General features: G+C 51.6%; 2 protein-coding genes across 3 annotated transcripts in view; both read right to left on the bottom strand.

Moving 5' to 3' along the window:
• Positions 1 to 460: 460 nt before the first annotated feature.
• SUPT4H1 (SPT4 homolog, DSIF elongation factor subunit) lies at positions 461 to 9785 on the bottom strand. The gene is made up of 5 exons (XM_005493730.4): positions 9625 to 9785; positions 9005 to 9111; positions 8840 to 8895; positions 1831 to 1884; positions 461 to 880 (listed from the first exon to the last, which is right to left on the bottom strand). Exons 1-5 carry the CDS (start codon positions 9700 to 9702, stop codon positions 813 to 815), a joined length of 363 nt encoding a protein of 120 aa, XP_005493787.1. The 5' UTR covers positions 9703 to 9785; the 3' UTR covers positions 461 to 812.
• A 251-nt stretch (positions 9786 to 10036) lies between these two features.
• Positions 10037 to 22957, bottom strand: part of RNF43 (ring finger protein 43) — a 65262-nt gene continuing 52341 nt past the window's right edge. For both annotated transcript variants that reach the window (XM_074556835.1, XM_074556834.1), the window contains 5 exons: positions 22417 to 22518; positions 21583 to 21738; positions 20982 to 21084; positions 18957 to 20465; positions 10037 to 12893 (listed from right to left, as the gene is read on the bottom strand). In XM_074556835.1, coding sequence (XP_074412936.1) covers positions 12850 to 12893; positions 18957 to 20465; positions 20982 to 21084; positions 21583 to 21738; positions 22417 to 22518 — 1914 coding nt within the window. In that variant the 3' untranslated portion in view covers positions 10037 to 12849. The remainder of the gene's footprint in view (positions 12894 to 18956; positions 20466 to 20981; positions 21085 to 21582; positions 21739 to 22416; positions 22519 to 22957) is intronic.

The following is a 22957-nucleotide window of genomic DNA, read 5'->3' as shown; positions in this document are numbered from 1 at the left end:
GTGAAACAAAGTAATTCAAGAAGGCCAAATCCCTCAGGAATGCAAGTGTTACAGACACTAAGCTGGCACTTGTAACAGTCAGATCTGCAGAATAGGCTGGGTGGGTGTTCCACCCTTGCTTGTCCACCCCGCCTGTGTGCACGGCCTGGTGCTGTCTCCCAACCACACCAACAATGGGCTCGTCCTGCTCTGCCTGCCCTGGAGCCCAGCAACAGCCAGTGGATGTCCGGGAGCTCCATCCTGCCACCTGTCCCTTGTACAGGACCTGCAGGCCCAGGGCTCCATGACCTCCATGTAAGCAGCTCCACAGGAAGCCTGGCCATCACCATCTGCTCCATCCAGCTGGCAGCTGCAGGTTTCCCACGTGGAAGGACACCTCGTGCAGCCAGGGCAGGATCTCGCTCCCAAGGCAGGAATGTGGCCCGTGGCACAAGCAGTGACAATCACAGGGTGAAACCAGTGACAGAGCGACAGCTGGACCCAGCCCTGGCCAGCCAGTGGGTTTTATTGAACTATTTACACAGCTATTTCCCAAATCCCCTCTTTCCCACAACAACTGTAAAAAAGCTTGGGCATAATGATTAAACATCTTTTCCCAGCTCTACTCACACCCTCCCCCCTGTCAAGGCTCAGATAAATGTCTGTGGTCTGTGGTGTGGAGGAGTCTGGAGGGACTGAGCGAGGGGAGCTGAGCCAGCACACCCCAAGTCCAGCCCCACTTCCCTACAGGATAAAGCTCAGAGGTTTTGGAGCAGTGCCCACTGCTTCTTCCATGCAGCACTCCAGGGATCTCCAGGCAGCACAAGGGCCCTTCAGGTTTTTATGGCTGTGTCCCGAGACTTGTAGGCCACGCCACGGCTCTTCAGCTCCCGGACGATCCCTGCAGCAAGGAGACAAACACATCTCAGTCTTCTCCTGGAATGAGGAGCCCTGGGAACATCTGGTGGTTCTGTCATGTAGAACTGGACAATAACCTTCATTTCACAGAATCATGGAATATCCTGAGTTGGAAGAGGGGTAAGGATCATGGGAGTCCGGTCCCTGGCCCTGCACAGACACCCCAACAATCCCACCCTGTCCATGCCTGGGAGCAGTGTGCAAATGCTTCTGGAGCTCTGCCAGCCTTAGGGCTGGGACCATCCCTGGGGAGCCTGTGCAGTGCCCCACCATCCTCTGGGGAAAAACCTTTCCCTGGTATCCCATTTAAACCCTGACCCTGGGTATTTCAGATGTGCCTGGGCTGTGTCAGGAGGCCTCAGCTCCCGGCCTCATGATGTTTCCAGCTCCTTCCCAACGCAGACCCCAGTCAGACACAGGCATAGCTTCCACCCCAGGGGTTTGGGATTCACCCCTGGGTTAGGATCTACTCTGGGACTACATATTGGGCAGGAACTCAGCTGGATGGATGGATGCATTCCAGAGATGAAGCAAATCCTCTGCACTCTCTGCTCCATTTGTAAACACACAAATCCACTATGGCATAAGCCCTTAGTGCAGGAGGAGGGGTCTGCTCATTGGGATTGCCACAACAGCACCCCATTCTGCAAAACCCTTTTCTATAAACAAAACTCCATGTTATCCTGGAGCTCAATGGTTTGAGACATGCCCACTTCCCAGAATCACTAATTAATCCCAGTTGATGCCTCTGATAGCCAGGATTTAGTCAGCAGCTTACAATATAAACTTCTGGCAGGTACAGTGCTGAACTCTAAAACTCCCTCTCTAGTCCAGCACCTCCTTGCAGTCACCTTTGCTGATCCCATCACCCACATGGCATGTTCCCTAATGCAGTGTTCAGAGCCCCAAAGCCTGACTCCACCACACAGGTACCTTGGGGCAGGCGGCCGGTCACAGACACTGCATAGACACCTGGCTTGAAGGTACCTGCAGGAAATAAAACCCCAAGTTACCCCACATGGAGCAGCCACGTGGGAATCCTCAACCTGTGCAGATGTCCCCTTACAGGGAGGGCAGAACTCCTTCCAGCAGTTCCAAGAGCCCAAGTTCCCAAACCCAAGTTCCACCCTGTCCTGGGTTGACTATATGATGCTTTTATCCCCAATCGTCTCATTCTGTTTATGTTGAATAATAATAAGTTTTGTACCTTTAAGAGTGTTACAGAGAGTGAAGAGGGAGAGAGAAGAAGCGCGCAGTTTTGTTTTTCAGACACTGCACTCCTCCACATTCCTGCTCCTGACTGTGTTGTCTGCGGACGGACAGCGGGACAGAGAGCTCTTCTTTTGCTTTTTAGTTAGTGTTAGCTAGCTGAGGCAAAGAAGTTCCCTGGACTGTTTTTTCCCTTTTCTTTGGACCTCTTGGAACTGCTCTGGACTGAACACCCAGGAGAGCACCGGCAGCTGCAGCTGTGGCCACCGGGCCAGCCCTGGCCTGCGACAATTCCAGCACTGAGAGACTGATCAGAGACTGAGTGAGCTGCTGCTTGAACCCGGGGTTTTTCTCAGTTTGTCATCTCTTTTAGAGTGGCAAGGGGTCTCATTGTTTTGATACTGTTTTGGTCTTATTGTTTAATAAACAGGGGGTTTTTTTCCACCTTTCTCCAAGGAGGTATTTTTCTTTCCTCCCGGACCAGTTGGGGGGAGGGGCCGATTGGATCTGCTTTTCCCACCGGAGCTCCTTTGGGGGGATTCTTCCCCAAATTTGCTCTAAACTTGGACAAATACATGAATTGGCGCCCAACGCGCGGCTGGAAAATGTGGAAAAAAGCCCTATTAATTGTGTGTCTGTGGTTGTTAAAGCAGTTAGTAGCTATGCTGCTTGAACCCCTGATGTCTCTGGTTGAGAACGCCTCTGTATGGCTCTGGGCTCTAGACCTTTTTGAGGTTTCAATACCTTTCTGGTCATTAGGGTTATTGTCCTTAACAAGTAATTTTTACGGTAGAGGGGTACGGATTGGAATAGCTGTTGTGCTGGCCTTGGTGATAATGATTTATAAAGCGTTCAAAAAGATACTGACCTCTGTTTACAGCATGTATGGTTTATGGTTTCTTCATCCTACCCTGCATCCCAATTCCAGTGGTATGTTTTGGGAATTTATTAGTAACTACACTCAGTCTGTTAGAGGAGGAGCTAAGAATGAGACTTTCCAGCCTTCCCTTTCCCTCTTCTCCTTTGGATCGGTTATGTCACTTTTTGAGAATGTTCAGTTTCCCCTGAATGTTAAAGAGACCATCTTTCTGGTATTTAATTTGGTAAGTTTCCTCTATATGGTCTGCAGCTTCTCCAAAATGAGGGCTGAGATATCCAGAGGAGCTGGTGAGACCCCTGATCCAGAAGCAGATGCAGGCGTGAAAAATCCTGAGTGGGGTGGAGAATGGGAAAATATAGGCCAAACCCTGAAGGAATTTTCTGATCCTGTAGACTGGGATTTCCCACGGGAACAAATTCAGAACGCAGCAGAGGTGGGGAAATACCTAAAGGAGAAGTGCCATGACGATTCTAAGGAGAAAAGGCTAATTGCAATAAGCTGGGCCCTGGCCTATGCTTATCGCACTTTGTTAGATACTGTCGGGCAGCAGACAGAGGCAGGGGGGCAGGGAGATAAATCAGCTATCCCAGTCACTCAAGCTGTAGCCAACAGCCCAGGCTCAGAGCCAGCAGCTAGACCAGACAGTGAGCCTAAGCCAGCATCTAAACCTATGGCTGTTGCTACCAGTACTAGAAGTGGGAAACGCACGGAAAAAACTGATCGACCAGTGGATGATGATGATGATGATGGTGGTGATACAGGAGAAGGAACCTCAATGCCTCCTGACGTAAAATCAGGAGTCAAAGCAGCAGGTGCAAGATCAGACGCAAATATTGAGTCTTATTCCCTGAAGGACCTTCGTGGCCTAAGGAAGGACTACACTCGAAGGTCTGATGAATCCATAATTAGTTGGCTGGTCCGTCTCTGGGATGCTGCAGGCGAGGCTACAATTTTGGATGGCACTGAAGCCAGGCATTTGGGATCCCTGTCACAGGATACTGTCATAGACCAAGGAATGATGAGGGGGGCTAACTCTCAGAGCCTCTGGGAACGGGTCCTAAGAAGTGTGGCAGAAAGATACCTGTGTGCAGACGATCTCTATATGCAGCAGACTCAGTGGAAGACAATAGAGCAAGGGATCCAACGCCTGAGAGAAATGGCCGTGACAGAGATTATCTTCTCAGATGATGTAACAACTAGGAACCCAGACTTTGTACCATGCACGTCTGTGATGTGGCGAAAACTCGTACGACTCGGGCCACAAGAATATGCCTCTGCCTTAGCCATCATGAAGAGGGATGAGGGGGGTGAGACTGTGCTTGACATGGCAAGGAAGCTCCGAGCATATGCAGATGCTGTACATGGCCCAACACATGCCAGAATCGCAGCGGTGGAAACACGTCTTCAAAAATTAGAGGACAAGATAGAGGAGGGTCACAAGAAACTGAGGGAGGAGATTAAAGAGAGCTTTCTCCAAATCTCGGCGGTACAGATCAGAGGTTCTGGTACCCAACGCAGACGTTCCCCAGACGGCGAGAGAAGGTACATCCCACGAGCTGAGCTGTGGTTCTATTTGCGTGATTGTGGAGAAGACATGAGGAGATGGCATAGACAACCTACCTCTGCTCTGGCACAACGGGTGAGACAACTGAAGATTCAGAGAGGAAGTTCCAAAAGGGAAGCAGCTCCAGTGGCCAGTAACCGAACTGTCACATATGATGATAATGACAATATTTTTGATCCCCTTGAAGGAACCTCCAAGACATATGCCCAGGGAAAGAAGGATAACCAGGCTTAGAGGGGCCCTGCCTCTAGCCAGGTAGAGGCTGGGGAAAACCGTGTTTTTTGGACTGTGTGGATTCGTTGGCCTGGCACATATGAACCACAAGAATACAAAGCTTTGGTTGACACTGGTGCACAATGCACATTAATCCCATCAAGACATGTGGGGACAGAGTCTGTTTCTATTGCTGGTGTGACAGGGGGATCACAGGATTTTACTCTGGTAGAAGCTGAGGTGAGCCTGACTGGAAATGAGTGGAAGAAACACTCTATTGTGACTGGCCCAGAGGCCCCATGTATTTTGGGCATAGACTACCTTCGAAGTGGGTATTTCAAAGACCCAAAGGGACTCAGATGGGCATTTGGAATAGCTGCTGTAGAGACAGAGGGTGTCAAGCAGTTGAACAGCTTGCCTGGACTGTCAGACAGCCCATCTGCAGTAGGTCTCCTGAAGGTGGAAGAGCAACGAGTGCCAATTGCCACCTCAACAGTGCACCGCCGACAGTACCGAACGAATCGAGATGCTGTGATCCCCATCCATAAGATGATCCGAGAGCTGGAGAGCCAAGGGGTGGTCAGCAAGACCCACTCACCCTTCAACAGCCCCATCTGGCCTGTGCGAAAATCTGAAGGAGAATGGAGATTGACTGTGGACTATCGTGCATTGAATGAAGTGACCCCACCCCTGAGCGCTGCTGTGCCGGACATGCTGGAACTCCAGTACGAGCTGGAGTCCAAGGCAGCAAGGTGGTACGCCACTATAGACATTGCCAATGCATTTTTCTCCATTCCTCTGGCAGCAGAATGCAGGCCTCAGTTTGCTTTCACCTGGAGAGGCGTGCAGTACACCTGGAACCGATTGCCCCAGGGGTGGAAGCACAGCCCCACCATCTGCCATGGACTGATCCAGGCTGCACTGGAAAAGGGTGAGGCTCCAGAACATCTGCAATATATTGATGACATCATTGTGTGGGGGAAGACAGCAGCAGAGGTGTTCGAGAAAGGGGAGAAAATTATCCAGATTCTCCTAAAAGCTGGCTTCGCCATCAAGAAGAACAAAGTCAAGGGACCTGCTCAAGAGATCCAGTTTCTGGGAGTGAAGTGGCAAGACGGATGGCGTCAGATTCCCACCGATGTCATCAACAAGATCACAGCAATGTCTCCACCCACCAATAAGAAAGAGACACAAGCTTTCCTAGGCGCCATAGGTTTTTGGAGGATGCATATTCCCGAATACAGTCAGATCGTGAGCCCTCTCTACCTGGTCACCCGTAAGAAGAACACTTTCCACTGGGGCCCAGAGCAGCAACAAGCCTTTGCACAGACCAAGCAGGAGATTGCTCATGCAGTAGCCCTTGGCCCAGTCAGGACAGGACCAGAGGTGAAGAATGTGCTCTACTCTGCAGCCGGGAACCATGGCTTGTCCTGGAGCCTTTGGCAGAAGGTGCCTGGGGAGACTCGGGGTCGACCACTGGGATTTTGGAGTCGAAGCTACAGAGGGTCTGAAGCCAACTATACTCCAACAGAGAAAGAAATCCTGGCTGCCTATGAAGGAGTCCAGGCTGCTTCGGAGGTAATAGGCACTGAAGCACAACTCCTCCTGGCACCCCGACTACCCGTGCTGGGGTGGATGTTCAAAGGCAAGGTTCCTTCCACTCACCATGCCACCAGTGCTACATGGAGCAAGTGGATTGCTCTCATCACTCAGCGCGCCCATATAGGTAAACTGAATCGCCCTGGGATTTTGGAGGTCATTACAAATTGGCCCGAAGGTGAAAACTTTGGTCTCTCTGATGAAGGGGAACAAGAAGAGACACGAGCTGAAGAAGCTCCACCATACAACCAACTGCCAGCAGAAGATACACAATACGCTCTCTTTACTGATGGGTCGTGCCGCATTGTGGGAATGAACCGGAAGTGGAAAGCAGCTGTATGGAGCCCCACACGGCAGGTGGCAGAGGCCACTGAAGGAGAAGGTGGATCAAGCCAACTTGCTGAACTCAAAGCTGTTCAACTGGCCCTGGACATTGCTGAGAGAGAGAAGTGGCCAAAGCTCTACCTTTATACTGATTCATGGATGGTAGCCAATGCTCTGTGGGGATGGCTGGAGAGGTGGAAAAAGGCTAACTGGCAACGTAGAGGAAAGCCAATTTGGGCTGCTGAAGAGTGGAAAGACATTGCTACCAGGGTAGGGAAGCTGCCTGTGAAGGTCCGCCATGTAGATGCCCATGTACCCAAGAGTAGAGCTAATGAGGAGCACCAAAACAATGATCAGGTAGACCAAGCCGCAAAGATAGGGGTGTCCAAAATAGACCTAGATTGGGAACATAAAGGAGAGTTATTCTTAGCTCGATGGGCCCATGATGCCTCAGGCCACCAGGGCAGAGATGCCACCTATAAGTGGGCACGAGACCGAGGGGTGGATCTAACCATGGACAGTATCTCTCAGGTTATCCATGACTGTGAGACGTGTGCCGCCATCAAGCAGGCCAAGCGACTGAAGCCCCTCTGGTACGGTGGGCGGTGGTCCAAGTACAAGTATGGGGAGGCCTGGCAGATTGACTACATCACACTGCCCCAGACACGCCAGGGCAAGCGCTACGTGCTGACCATGGTGGAGGCCACCACTGGATGGCTGGAAACCTACCCTGTGCCTCATGCTACAGCCCGGAACACCATCCTGGGCCTGGAAAAGCAAGTTCTGTGGAGACATGGCACCCCTGAGAGGATTGAGTCAGACAATGGGACTCATTTCAAGAACAGCCTTGTCAACACCTGGGCTAGGGAACATGGCATTGAGTGGGTGTACCATATCCCCTACCATGCACCAGCTGCAGGCAAAGTGGAGAGGTACAATGGACTGTTAAAAACCACATTGAAAGCATTAGGTGGGGGATCTTTCAAGAACTGGGATCAGCATCTGGCAAAGGCCACCTGGTTAGTTAACACCCGAGGCTCTACTAACCGAGTCGGCCCTGCCCAATCTGAGCCTTTGCAGAGAGTAGATGGAGACAAAGTCCCAGTGGTACATGTCAGAGGTTTGTTAGGGAAGACTGTGTGGATCAATTCTGCCTCGAGTACAGACAAACCCATTCGTGGGGTTGTCTTTGCTCAGGGACCAGGTTGCACGTGGTGGATAATGCAAAAAGATGGAAGAACACGATGTGTACCTCAGGGAGACCTGATTGTTGGATAAAACCTGTATAAATATCACTGTTTCCTGAATGTTATTACCATTGTCTGTGTATAGTTGTATAATGGATGTATCATGTATGTACTTGTAGAGTTAGAATTTATATTAGTTTTAGTAGTAAGCAGACGATATGGGGATAAGGGGTGGAATGTCCTGGGTTGACTATATGATGCTTTTATCCCCAATCGTCTCATTCTGTTTATGTTGAATAATAATAAGTTTTGTACCTTTAAGAGTGTTACAGAGAGTGAAGAGGGAGAGAGAAGAAGCGCGCAGTTTTGTTTTTCAGACACTGCACTCACTCCTCCACATTCCTGCTCCTGACTGTGTTGTCTGCGGACGGACAGCGGGACAGAGAGCTCTTCTTTTGCTTTTTAGTTAGTGTTAGCTAGCTGAGGCAAAGAAGTTCCCTGGACTGTTTTTTCCCTTTTCTTTGGACCTCTTGGAACTGCTCTGGACTGAACACCCAGGAGAGCACCGGCAGCTGCAGCTGTGGCCACCGGGCCGGCCCTGGCCTGCGACAATTCCAGCACTGAGAGACTGATCAGAGACTGAGTGAGCTGCTGCTTGAACCCGGGGTTTTTCTCAGTTTGTCATCTCTTTTAGAGTGGCAAGGGGTCTCATTGTTTTGATACTGTTTTGGTCTTATTGTTTAATAAACAGGGGGTTTTTTTCCACCTTTCTCCAAGGAGGTATTTTTCTTTCCTCCCGGACCAGTTGGGGGGAGGGGCCGATTGGATCTGCTTTTCCCACCGGAGCTCCTTTGGGGGGATTCTTCCCCAAATTTGCTCTAAACTTGGACACACCCCAAGCAGCAGTTCCCACTGCCCCTGAGAAGGGTTTGTAGAGAAGGGATCTCCAGCTCCCAAATTACTCACTGATCCGCTGCCACTTGGAGACCCAGCTGTCCTCAGGGCTCATCATGGTGATGATCCTGCAGGAGGGATGGCAGTAAGGGGATGTCTCCTGGCTGGGTGACCCACAGTGCCACCTGGGTGTCCCCAGGCTGCCGGGGGACCGCGGCCGGGCCCAGCCCCACTCACCCATCAAAGGAGGAGCTGGTGCAGTCATAGACCATCTCGCGGTTGCCCTTCATCTGCAGATACGTCTCGCAGTTGTCACAGCCATCATACTCGAACTGGTCGATGGTCTAAGGGAACACGGGTGTCGGAGACCGGGACTAGCCGGGAGCCGGGTAGCGACGGGGCCGGGGAAAGGGAGGGAACGCCGGGAAGGAGGGCTCAGGGCCACGGCCGGGGCGGACGGGAATCGCACCGGGGCTGCGGAGAGGCCCGGGCGGGGAAGGGCCGGGGCAGGAGCGGGGAGGCCGGGCCGGGACAAGGAGCGCCAGACCAGACGGGGGAAGCACCAGGAAGGTCCAGGCCGGGGAGGGGGGCCTGGGCCGGGACAAGCAGGGACAGACCAGGCATGGAAAGGGCTGAGAAGGGCAGAAAGATTCGGGCCGGGGCCGAGAGGAAACAGAGCCGGCGCAGGGAAGAGCCGGGGCCGGAGCCGACGTGGCGGGGCTGGGACCGGGAGTGCCGGGGCCGGGAAAAGGGGCCCAGTAGGGGCTGCAAGGCTTAAGCCGGGCAGAGGAAGGTCCGGAGCCGGCGGGGAGCAATCCCTGTGCCGGCCCCTGTCCCTGTCCCCTTCCCGGTCCCACCTTGACGAGGGAGCAGAGCAGGCAGGCCCGCAGGTGCCGCAGGTCCTTGGGGACGGTCTCCAGCGAGATCGCGGCCATCGCGGCCCGGTCCCCTTCTGCGGCTGCGCAGCGGCCCCGGCCCCGGCCCCGGCCCCGCCCCGGAACGGGAACGGGAACGGGAGCGGCTCCGAGCTCGCCCCGGCGCTGGATCCGCCTCGGGCCCGGCCGGGGTTTCTGTCACGGCCGGGCCGGGCCCGAGCGCAGCCCCACGCACAAAGAACAAACGCAGGCAGCAGACCAATACATGGATAAATATATTAGTAAATAAATATATTTCTGAGCACATCAGCATATTCACACATCTTTGTGTTTATCGGACATAAATACAGTTTTGCATATATATAAAATGTAATTTTTTTCCCCGTGTGTGGTCTTTTTTTTTTTTTTTTTCTGGGTCATAATTTATTCCCAAACCCCGAGAGCCAAGATAGACTCAGCAAAAAAAAAAACCCAAACGAAACAAAAAGCAACAACAAAATGAACCGATATTCACATTTCCAAAGGATCTGAAGGATTTGTGCAGGAGGGGAGATATCCAGCCAGCCCGACCATACGCCCAGCTCAGGGGTGGGACCTTTTGGGAAGGGGGTCCCAGCAGAAAGACTGGGCCTTCAGTTTCCATAGAGGGAGTTTGGGATGCTCTGCCTTCCATCAGTTTTTGGCTGTGACTTGGGATGCAAAGAAGGCAAATAAGCTCTGCATCACTGCAGGAATGCTGGAGAAACTCCACGGTGGAGCCCACAGCTCTCAAAAGCACCACCCAGAAGCAAGAGGTAAAGAACTGTGAGGAACCATTCCCTATTTTCTCAGCTACTGCTTCTTCCCTTCCAGGCAGCCAAGGACAGCCACACATCTGCTGGAGAGGATCTTTCAAACCCAAGTTCCCAGACAGTTCCTCCCTCTCCTCCCCTGAGCCCCACGGAGGCAGACCTGCACTCCAGCATTTCCCATGGGAACAGGAACAGCAGCAGAAGGTCGGGCAAGGGAGACCCTGGAAGCAGGCGCTGCCCTGGCAGCCTGGTAATACTGCAGTGGGGAGTGGAGAGGGCGCAGCTTTCCCAAAGAAGCTTTTGGCTCACAAATTCAGGAATCTCCTCTTCTGTTAGGGATAAGGAGGGAAAGAGAGGACTTTAGAACTGCACTTGTTCTTTTGAGCAGAGAAATGCATCCCTGGACGCTCTCTGCCTTCCTGACTCCTAAAAAAAGCAGTGGGAGCACCCTGACTTCAAGACCTTCCCCCTCTGTTAAGCCTCTGAGCCCTCCAGAATGGTCAAGGCTACAGGGAGCTGGTTCAGACAAGCCACAGACCAGGAGCACAAGAAGCCAAATGGGGTGAATCCAGAGCCACTCCTGGATTTTTCCTCTAGTTTAAGACTGACTTCCCTGTACAGGAGAATTCAGAACTTGTGTCTTCTGCTTGTGCTGTAGGACAAACAAGAGCCTGAAAAGGTCTGAATGTAATTCTGCTGGGTTCTTTGATGAAGGAAATTCAGCTCTTCCCTAGACTGAAAGGTTCCACAGGGCCCTGGTCACAAGGAGACAAGGAATGAGCTCTACAAGGGAATAATGTTGGGTTTAAAACAGTGCTATTGGCTGATCACTTGACTGTCAGGGACTGATTAGCAGCTGGGACAAAGATGCCTTTTTCGAGGATTAAGGGCAGCAAACCCTGTAAAAACCTTTCCCACCAACAAAGGGAGGCAGAGGATTATCCTGAACTGGGACTGCATCACCAGAGCACTCTCTTGAGAAGCTGCTGCTTCAAAGGAAGACATGGGAAGCTTTACTGAGCAGATGGGAAAGTCTGTCCCTACATCAAGTTTCACATTGTTAAGAGTTATCTTTAGCTCCAGTGTTGTACCCTCACCAATGCTTCCTTGTGCTTGGAAGCACTTGGTGCCACAGACACGTGCACTTCACAAGGGAATCTGGCCTGACTGATCATTTAGTGCAATGAACCTGACAGGAATTCTCTGCTGTTTGAAAGCTGCATGGGTTCTGTATATTTTGAATTTGGCAGGTTTCATTTTGCATGAATGTCTGCAAATTATGAGATGCAGGAAATAAGAACTAGTGATATTCAGAAAAACCCAAAATATTCATAAATGGGGGGGAGGGGTAACATAATAAACTAGAGCCTGATGACTTCTCAAGTTTTATCCCTGCATCATCAAAATGTTGGAAAAGACAGAAAAATCCTTTTGAAGGATTTCAGGAGTCTCAGAATATGAAGTTAAGGCTGGGTGATGGATAGGGCTCTGCTCTGCATCTGCTATGGAGGCTTTTCCTGGGAATTTTTGCTGTGTCTTGGGGCAAGGAGAGGAAGGAGAGAAGCAGGAACCACATGAACTCCAGGATTTTGTATGACTCCTGTGATGGGAACATCTAAGATATGTTTGAAATATGCTCTTAACAGGCCATGACAGCTATTTGAGGGTAGGTGGAGGAGTTAGGGGGTGAGTGAGAGACTTTGTTCACATTGCCAGATGAGAGGGTGGATTCTTTGCAATGGAAAGAGTCTGACCCAGCTCCTTCCCAGAAATGCTGACATCCCTGTGTCTTCCCCTCTCCTGCTGCTGGCAAACAGTCAGTGGCCGAGATGGTGTCAGCTGAGGGACATTGAGGTGACCAAAAGTGATGAGAGCTCTTGGTTTCCACTGAAGTCAGAAGCAGCACCTTGCAGGGCAGCCCTGTGAGCGGTGAGATGGAGAATAGCTTGTTCCTGTGTCTGAAATAAGCATGGAAAAGTTAATTGAAGAAATCTGGCTTTTGACCTAAGTGAGGAAATGAAGTCAGGAGCTACCAGGCCACAGAAAGTAATTTCTGCAGCTTTTGGTCCTGAAGGCTTGTTTATTTTTGCAGTGTTTAGCAAAACCTTCTGTGGCATGAAGACGCCAAAATAGCAGCTTGCACTCACTCGGTGAGCTCTCCCCGGGAGCCCTGCCCAGCTCGGAGCGGTGCCACGGATGAGGAGGGGCTGCTGTGCCTCCAGAGCAGACAGCCCAGGGAGCAGCTCTGTCTGTGTCACCCTGGGGCCGTGGGGACATGGCAGGAGACCATGAGTGGCCCGTTGCTCTTGCCAGTCTGTGTCTCAGCAGGGCAGGGCTGGGCAGAGCCACATGTGAGCAGCTCCATCAACATCTGTGTCCACTCCAACTCCCAGCGAGCAAACAGGCCAGTGTTTTATTAAACTGAGTGTTCATGGACATCCTGGACCTCCTCTTCAGATTCTGCATTCAAAGAAAAGGAGAAAGAAAAGTGTCAGCTACACCTGGCTGAACATTCCCAGGCTCTGCAGTGGCTGGGACCTTGACCCTGCAATCCAGAAAACAGATGCTGCAGGAAAAACCACCAAGTGGAAGCTACTAAAAAAGCTACTAAGCCACTGAAACAGGCTCCCCAGGGAATGGTCCCAGCCCCGAGGCTGCCACAGCAGGAGTGTTTGAACAATGCTCCCAGGGATGCACAGGCTGGGATTGTTGTAGTGTCTTGGGCAGGGCCAGGGACTGCACTGGATGATCCTTGTGGGTCTCTTCCAATTCAGAATATTGCATGATTCTAGGAAGTTTCTCTCAGTTTTTCAGAGGGAATTTTCTGGCCACCTCCCAGCCAGTTTATTCCTCTAAGGTGAAGTACAATAAAATCTTAAGACATCAAGCTGCCCCTTATATATTTCAGAGCTAAGGCAGGCTAAGGGCATCCAAGCATTCACATCACTGCTAGGTGTTTGCTTTTGAGGCTTTTTTTATGTTTGCTCTTTGTGAAAATCTGTACTGCTGATTCAAAAATTATTAGGAACAGAAAATAACACCAATTCATATCTCATAGAGCCAGGGGGCAACAGAAACTCCAGGCAGTAAGAGCAGAGAGCAGTGATGCAAGACAGGAATGACACATGTTCCACAGTGTGCGAGAGGTTGCACAAATTGCTTCTGAGCCCAGCCCAGGCCCAGGCTCTTGCCAGCCCCTTCTGCCTGGAGAATTGATAGGCAGGTGCTGAGCAGTTTACTTGGAAACATCCAACAAAAGGGCTGCCTAAAAAGGTGCACCCAAGTCACTGCTCCAGACAGCCCCTTTCTCTCTGACTCACTGCCTGTTGTCACACACACCACAGTCCCTTCCCAGATGTCTCTCAAGCCTGCCCAGAACTCTTAGACAAGGTCAGCATAGCCCAGCAAAGGCACACAGGCATTATTTTTCCTATCTCCCTTTTCCTGAATGTTTCTGAGATCAAAGGAAAGAAATGCCCTCTTAGAGATTCATTGAGGGCAATTCAAAACAGCTTTTCAGAACAGTCACAACAAATTCTTGTTGGTTATATATCACCTATATATCTGCTCCAGCTGTAGGAGCAGAGCCTTGAAAATTAAATATGTGGGAAGAAAACAAACAAATGAGATTCTGCTTGGAAAAGTGTAGCAAATCAATGTGGGAAAATGAATGCACATGATGTTATACACATACACACATGTGCAAGCATGGCCACAGTACCTGAAGACAGAGTTTAGGCATCTCTTGCATTTGTGCCTTGAGTCACAAGTATGTGGAGTAAGCCATTTCCACATACTTTCCTTGTGACCAGCTTAGTGCAAACCAAAAAGAGACAGTCCAGCTTCAAGTCCTCTGCCTTCACATGCCTTCAGTGTCAAATAGCGTTACTAAAATATTTTCTGAAAGCTGTGCCTGCATAAGTGTCTCCTGCTTGGGCTGAGAAAAAATCATAAACTGGGACAGGTCAGAGAACCTTGGCTGGTGGACTGGCCATGGCAGGGCAACGACCTGGAGCACACCATCATACACCACAGAAATCATGTTCTTTGGGTGTTGGGTTTTAAGGGTGGTCTTTTTTTGCCCTCTCATCCCTTTCCCCCTCCCTAGTAAGGTTAAAAGATGTGGCAGGAAAAGGGACTCAGGATGAGCAGGAGGGAGGAGATGGGGAGGATATTGAGAGGACTGCAGGAGGTGAGCTTTCACAGGGAGAGAAATGAAGAGATTTCATCAGCCTGTGCTGGAGCAGTGTGGCTGTTCTGGGACGCTTCCCGGGTGTGGCAGGGCACTTCAGGAAGCCATCCAGCTGGAATTCACTGCCAGCTGTCTGTCTTCCCTTAGGAGGATCCACCAGCATTGCTCCAGGATTGACTCTCCAGGGACAAGACTCCCAGGTGTGGTCTCTCCAGGCAACACAAGAGTAAGGGATCCACCTTTATGCAAAGCCCACCAAGAAGGGCGGATGGAGGTGCTCAAGGAAGAGGCATAAACTCCAAGATCATGCAAGGCTCTTTGGGGCCATCCACAGCGTTATTCCCTGGGATGCCAGTGCATGGCACTGCCTGCACAAGTGGAATTTCTCCAGGGGCTGTGGACCAAGATTCAGCCTCACCTGGCAGCTGGGTGAGGTTAGCATACACCTGGAGGGTGCTGCATCCCACAGGAGCACCAGCAGCTTCTGGAAGCCCTGGTTTAGGAACTTCCTGAGCCAGAGGGCAGATTTGCATCTCTGCATTTGCTACCTCTTGATCTGGGCTCTCAAAACCATTTTACTTCTGGCATCTACATCCCGGGGGCAACCAGCACCAGGTTTTATTACACACCTTGGGTTGCCTTTTGGGTGTTTTAAAGCTTCTGGTTTCCATTTGATGCCATCAATTACTTTGTTCTAAGTACTCTCTTGTCTGCCTTCTCCTCTGCTCTCCTTATTTCATATCTTTTCTTCCCTATCCTCTGCTGATCACCTTTTTCCCACATGAAAGTCTCACTGTTCTTTCTATTTTCTCAGAAAAAAACATGGCTGGGATTGTACCAGGTACATTTCTGCCCTGCTTCCAAGGGGGCAGAAATTATTTCCCTTTCTTTTTCCACCCTTTTTGGTGATCAGGAGCTGTGAGATCACAGGCTTACACAGCTGCATAAAGGCATTTTCTGCTTGTTCCACATAGTTCCCAGCCAGCTAATGATAATGATAACAACAATAATGATAACAATAATGTTGTGATTTTTACTTAAAAGTGGCTCTGCTCATGTGTGGCATTTTGTGCTACTTACAGGGGATTTAATCCACTCTCTCACTCAACAGCTCAGCAGCAGGAGATCCTCCTGTAACACTCTGTATCTAGTTTTAATGCTTGACATCCTGATGGATTTTATATGTTATACACTTGGCTATCTCCTCTCCTTGTTCAGGATATTTATGAGCTTGCTGGAAGGATCATACAGTTGCAGAACTCCACTTCCCTCCTCTCTGAGTAATTCCCCTCCATTAAATCTGATCTGCACTCTTGTCTCCTTTTTCAGTGAGTTATTTACCTGTGGGAGCACCTTCCCTTTTATCCTTTCAGAGCTTCCTTCCCCTAAAAGATCTGTCAGGTGTTATCTCTCCCTGCAAAAATTGGGTTGCCTCCTCCCCTGGTTTTCACATTCAGCCATGTGCCTACAAGTCAGACCCTGTATTTGAATTTTTAACAATTTGCTTGGCTGGAAAGTCAGGCTCATCATTCTGTGGCTTCAGCTATTTCCAGCTGATATTGCCCTCAGCTCTTCCTCCTCGGTCTTCCTCCATGGATAAGAGACTGCAGTCCACATTCAGGATTTATCAGCTGAGTGCTGGAGCCCTGCAGGATGCCCAGTGGGTAATCTGTACCCCTGGCAATTTGTTACTCTCCATTGCATTTCAGAAGTGCTCAGACTGGTGATTTGATTCAGGAGGGATTCTGCCCCCCTGCCCTGAATGGAGCTGTGCCAGGTGAGAACCTCCCTAAGCACTCCCCTGGTGATCACTAATGCAATAAAGGCAGTTTGCTCTAGTGCTCTGCACTTACAGCCCCTGAACATCCCTCAGACTTGTGGCACTCCCTAGATCTGAAGAGCCCTAGGCAGCCTTCTCCCTCCCAATGCAGCAGAAAACGTTTGCATTAATAGTCTGCTTCACACAAGCTGTTCACAGCAATATTCCCTGGACTGTCTCTCCATGGCTCTGTACTTCACTTGGCAACCAGCTCTGTTCTGATTTCCTTCTCCAGCCACACCTTTGCTTTGGAACAGCAGTTTCCAAGAGCCCTCTCTGCCCTGCTGCTTGACCAGCCCTTTTCTGGGGCTGTGCATGATCCCTGTGCCCAAAACCATCTTTTGACTGCTTATTTTAGCAATATTATCATAACACTCTCCTGTCTATGTAGGCTCCTCTTTGCAGCCTATGCTGACACAGTGTTATAAACCCTAATGCCACCCTCCTTCTGCTGGGGATTTTTGTGTCACTCGTCACTGGACTTGACACTCTCAGTGCAGTCTCTACCATAAGAGACACACGCTTCCCTCTCTGTAATTTCATCTAGGAATTACAGGGTCCCACTGTTTGCTTTTCTTTTAAACTGGGTTTCTGAGAAGTTTATGTCAAAACTTTAATTTAAAGCTGGGCTTTCTAATTCATCTACTTATATTTTTAGCCTTATGCCATTTATTTGGAGGCAGAGATGCATTTTTTCTTGGTCTCCTTGTCTGTGTTTTGTGTCCTGCTTGCATGGGACTGTCTACTGAGATTGTTCTTTGCTCTTTTTTACTTCTCTATTGATTTATACTTTTCTCAAGATAAAGAACCAGTGTGATTATAATTCAGAGGTTGTGTTATGTCAGTCAATGTTTTCAGCTTGGTGGCTTTTCTGCATAAGCCCTGCACAAGCTCTGTGCTCTGTCCTCTGCTCTCAATAAAGTTAAATCCTCAATCTGTGTAGTCTCTCAATCTTGCAAGGGAATTCTGACTCTCTGGGTGATCCTGAAAGCATCCATAGAAGCTACTGCAGTAAACAGACACAGATACACAACACTTGCAGACACATTGGTCCTTCTGCCTGCTGGAATGGGGAGTGAAGAGGGAATGAAGGCTTGGTGTGCTTGGCAAAGCAGCTGGCACTGGCTCTGGGTGGGGGTCAGAGGCTCATCAGGAGGTGATGGCACAGACTGGGGCCACTGGGACATTTCCAAGGACACAGAACATCCCAGCACGGACCTTGCAATGCCCAGCACCTGTGTGAGGTGCACAGCCTCCTGCTCTTGAAGCCTCCCAGGTTCATTGGGAGCTCAAAGCAAGCCCTGAGCAGCCTGCCCTGAGCCAGGAGGGCTCTCTCCATGTGGGGTACCCTGGGAAGGCATCGGCACTCAGAGCTCTCTGCAACCAGAGACATCTCTGCCCTGATGCCTCCTGATCTCTCCAAACACCAGCATCCCTCCAGGCCTTGGGAGAACCTCCCTATCACCTATCTGCAGTGCCAAGCACTTCTGCACCTGGGAAAAATATCTGTTCCTGGGAGTCTGGGAGGCCAGAAAGCTGCGGGGAGCCAGGACCATGCCCATCCAGCCTCCCCTGCCCCACTGCCTCCGCAGAACCAGGAGCCTGGGCGTGGGGTGGGGCTGGATAGACAAGCACTGGGAGGAAGTTATTATCTCTGTGGCACAATGGGCACAGTGAGTCACAAGTTTAAGGCCAGTGTTATAACAGAAATTAGACAGCCAGATCTGTGTTTGGTACCTAAATCAAAAGGATTTGCCCGAGGACCTGCAATGAGTCAGTGGCAGGGCGAGGAAGGGAGCCAGGCTCTGCTCCCAGCCAGCACCTGTCCCTGCTGACTTGCAGGTTGCTGCCTTCAGAGGACATGAGAGAGCAAGACCTGGGAGCTAAACTCAGGTTCTTTCAAAGACACTCGTCTCAAAGGCATTTTCCCTCTCTTTGTGAGAGAGCGCAGCAGTTAGGCAGAAGGCCAAACTTTAATTACATCTGATTTCCAAAAGACACTAAAAAGCAACTCCCACGCAAGAGAGGCAGGTGAGAAATGAGGGATGTGCAAATCGAGCAACTCAATTAGTCTGTTCTACTACCCCAGGCCACACACACTTCCTTTCTCACTGATTCCAGTTAGCTGGGCTTGGCTAAAACAACTGGAGCCCAAAAAGCCTTAATGATAATGACTCTGCCAGTAAGACACCCAAGACTGGTGCAAGGACACTGAAAAATGTGGTCCCACCCCTTCCTTTGGGAGATATTCCAGCCGCTAGCGATGTTTAATTAAAATCAGCCACCTTATTTCTCAGTTGTAGTATTTCAGGGTTTGGTGTACTCTTTAACACACTTGCTCATCATTCAGGCCACCACCCTCACAGGTGAGCTCTGGAATGCTCCTGCAGTCAGTGCTCCTGTAGGAAAACCCATCAGGAAGGTACCAGGTGTCCTGGCAGTTGGATTTCCTTCAGCAAACCCCCTCCTCCTTCACCTGCTTGCTGCCAGGAGAGGCGAAGAGCAGACTTACCCTGACCACCCTGCTGAGACGGGCAGTGAAGGCGGACACTCAGACTGTGCCTGGGGGTGCACGTCCCTGAGACATCCGCAGGAACTGAGCGGTTTCTCTCCCGTCCTGACAACCTCTGCTCCTGCTTCCTCAGCTCAGAGCTGGGCTGTGGCACTAAACACTTCCAGAGGGGCTGGGAGCTGCTGGGCAGGGCAGCGCTTGGGATCAGGGGCTGGGCTTCGGGAGAGCAGCGGGAGCCAGCGGGATGGCCGGGAGGAAGGGGAGCGCCGCAGGCTCCGGGCTCGGCCAAGTCCTTGGGCAGGAGAGCGGGGTCCAGCTCCAGGGGACACTTTCTTTTCCTTCGGTGATGCCTGCTCTGTAAGCTGTGTCTGGGGGACAGTGGGACAGCTCCCAATTGTCTGTTGGCATCTACACTGAAGTCCAGCCTGTTTGGAGAAGTGGAGGGGGTGTGACGGGGCTCCTGGCCTTCCTGGGGACAGGCTGGCTGGCCTGCTGGAGCTGCCTCCTGCAGCATGGCACTGCTTTCCAGAGGCTGCTGAGAGTGATGGCTTTTCTCAGTTCTCTTTTGTGTCCGAGCACTGTGGAGGGCAACCTTGGCCCCGGAATACCGGGATTTGCGTGGCCCAGGCCCCTGCCCCGCTCGCCCAGGGGGACACTCTGAGTCCTGCCTGTAGTGGTGGTGCTGGTGGTGGTGGTAGTGGACGTGGCTGAGCACCTGGGGCTTGGCCAGAGCAGCCCCCTGGGGCACCATCAGGTCCAAGGACCGGGGCCGCCTGTCCCTGGGCAGCCGCAGCTGCTCCTGCCCGCGGTCCGTGGTGGGGCCCTCGGAGCTGCAGTACACGAAGGGGTCATAGTCGCTGCTGAGGGAGCTGCGGAACGTGGAGCAGCTGCCATGGATGCCCTGCAGGCTGACGTCCGTGCAGTTCAACATGGAGTCACTGGAGGAGCCGTGGCAGGGCCCCGAGCTGGAGTCGCTGCCCGGCCCGTCGGCCAGGTACCCGCTGTGCTCCGTGAGATAGCTCTCCCCAGAGCCACTGCTGTTGTGCTGGTGCCCGTGGCCAAGCCCTCGGCGCAGGGTGGGCGCACGGTGCTGCTTCTGTGCCACGGCTGCCTTGGGCACCACACAGGGGGGCTGAGGCTGAAGGGGACATGTCCTGTGGGGTGCCAGCACCTGCCCGCATGCAGAGGGGTTGGGGTGCTGCTGCCCCAGCAAGCCTGGGGCCAGCGGGGACACGTGGCCACAGGCCAGCAGGGAGGTGGCTGGTCTGTAGGGCATGTAGTGGATGGTGCCAAAATCCAACTGGGAGAGCTCTGGAGAGTGGAAGAAGGGGTTGCCATGGGCTGACTCTGGGGGAAAGCTCCTGAGGTTCCTCTGAGGATATGCTTGTGGGAGGTGGTAAAGGGCATGTCCTGGATGCTGGCGGAAAAGGTGGAGTCGCCGCCCCGGCTCCATGTCCTGAGGGACCAGCCTGGAGCTGGCAGCCATGGCCTGGTCCCCCGAGTCTCTGGCTGTGGAGAAAGAAGGAAGTATGCAGCACATATCCCACAGCCCAGAAGGGAGTATACAGCACAAACCCCACAGCCCAGAAGGGGGTATACAGCACATGTCCCACAACCCAGCTGCAGCAACTTCAGCACTGATGCTCCACTGCCCTCCCACCACGCACGGCCCCACGTCCCACCCGTACTTTGCAACTCCTTGCTGCCACCACCAAACCACCCTGATGGTCCTGCACACTCTCCCCGTGGCCCCTGCAACCCCCATATCCCACCTTCCCTTCCCCACAGATCTCAGGATTGGAATCCCTCTTCTTGGTGCAGGTCCCAGCTCAAGCCCAGCACCTTGCTGTACCCTGGTGGGCTGACAGGCAAGGGACTCCTCTCCATGCACACAGTCCCCTGTCCACTCTGTGCACAGGGACACAAGGACCTGCTGATCCATCTCCCAAGAGTAACTGGAGCTCCTGGGCACAATCCTGCACCCAACCCTGTCTTCAGCCAGGAAATGCCATGTCTGAGCCGTACCAAGAATATTGAACATGCAAAGTGGACACGTGTGGTGTTGCTGCAGCCAAGGGTCAACACACTCCCGATGGAACTCGTGGGAGCACGAGATGATCCGCAGTTCCTAGAAAGAAGTGGAGAGGAGGAGCATGAGCAAGGCGGACCATGTTCTAAGACATGGATGGGTCCTTCTTGATGGAAGTGAGCCTTGAAGGACGGACAGATGTCTAACAGTGAGGGATCTGCAGCCCAACTGTGCATGGAGGAGCCTGTGGAGCACCTCCAGTCCTGCTCTGTGAACATCCAGAGTGGTTCAAGCCCTTGGGAATAGGGAGATTTCAGGCTGTGTGCTATGGAGCAGCAAACCCAATTTTACCCTATTTCAACATAGGCATTTTACCCCACAGCCACGGCTGAAGACCTGCCTGGAGACATGACTTCAGCAGAGGCTTTATAGCCCAGGGGCAGGCACACCTCCACGGATGCAATCCCTTTCCAGCACTCAGGAGTTCAGAAGGAAGCATCTCACAGGCCTCCAGCTCCTGCCATTCTCAGCTCCCACTGCTGCCCCCTTGGCAGGGAAGCCAGGGCCGTGAGTGCAGCAGTCCTGCCCAAAGCCTACCTGGCCCTCGCTGAACTCCTCGAGGCAGATGGCACAGACCGGGGCGGAGCTGCAGCTGCTGGCCGAGTCCCAGCGCGGGGCCGGCCGCGCCCGGGGCTGGTAGCGGCGCGTGGCCAGCTGCCCGATGGCCTGCAGGGTCTGCTGCTGCACCGAGTCCTGCAGAGACACGCGCGGCTTGAGGACAGGCTCTGCCTTACTCTGCCCTCCCATATTCACAATGGGATTATCAGAAATTTGGGGATGATACCTATCTGCAGAGGTGACTTTCTGTCTAAGCTGACTCAGGCAAAGCAGGCTTTGTCACCAGCAGGAGACATCTGGCCCTAGATATTCAAGTAACTCAGCAGTGCTGAATTTTTGATCCCCAAATGATTGTCTCTCTATGAGACAAATGGGATAGTCTCAAATATGGAAATACATCTGACTCTGAGAAGATTATTATTTAATTTTTTAATTTCTATTAAGAATACTAAATCATACAATTATAGAATCAAGGAATGGCTTTGATTAGAAGGGACCTTAAAGCTCATCTTATTCCACTCTCCTGTCATGGGCAGGGACATCTTTCACTATCCCAGGTTGCTCCAAGCCCCATCCAACCTGGCCCTGGACACTTCTAGGGATCCAGGGGCAGCCATGCTACCCTGTGCCACAGCCTCCCCACCCTCACAGGGAAGAATTTCTTCCCACATCTAATCTAAATCTTTCCTCTTAGTTTAAAACTGTTCTCCCTGTCCTATCACTATCTGCCCATTTCCCCTCCCAAAAGGTGTCTGTTCCTGCTTTCCCTCTCTTCCTGTTTGCTCAGACACGTCTGCTCCATGAGATCCCTACCTGAGTCCTGTTCAGCTGGCACTTTGTGCGGACAACAAAAATCAAAATTATGACGACCACAGTGCTGACCACTGTGAGAAGAATCCACACATCGTAGTCTGGCTGTTGGATAAAATAGGACAGAAATTACTCTTGTGTGGAAATTACTCTTGATGGGAGTTGGAGGCTAGGGGAATCTCCATCTTTTCTGGACCATCAGTCTTGGGAAATATCATCCTTGGTCAAGGTCGTCCTCTTTGTTCTTTGCAGGTAAAATTAAAAATGGTTCAGTCTTTTCTGCACATCCATACAAGAATAGAATATCTCAGTCTTGAAGCATCTCAGCTCCCTTGAGACCATAGTCTAAGGCAGCATAAAATGAGAACATCAAGGTTTGGTTTTACTTGAAGAGACAGAGAATCCCCTTGCCTCACTCATGACATTAAAGCAAAAGAAATTAAGCAAGCTGAAAGTGCTTTTGAGCCTTTACTTGCAGCAGGTCTGAATGCTAAAGACTCCTGCAACAGGCCATGATCTCCGTCCCTGAGGAAGAAAGCTCAGC

Source organism: Zonotrichia albicollis, chromosome 22 (assembly GCF_047830755.1).
Source record: "Zonotrichia albicollis isolate bZonAlb1 chromosome 22, bZonAlb1.hap1, whole genome shotgun sequence".
Taxonomy (NCBI): Eukaryota; Metazoa; Chordata; class Aves; order Passeriformes; family Passerellidae; genus Zonotrichia; species Zonotrichia albicollis.
This window is presented reverse-complemented; position numbering and strand designations above follow the sequence as displayed.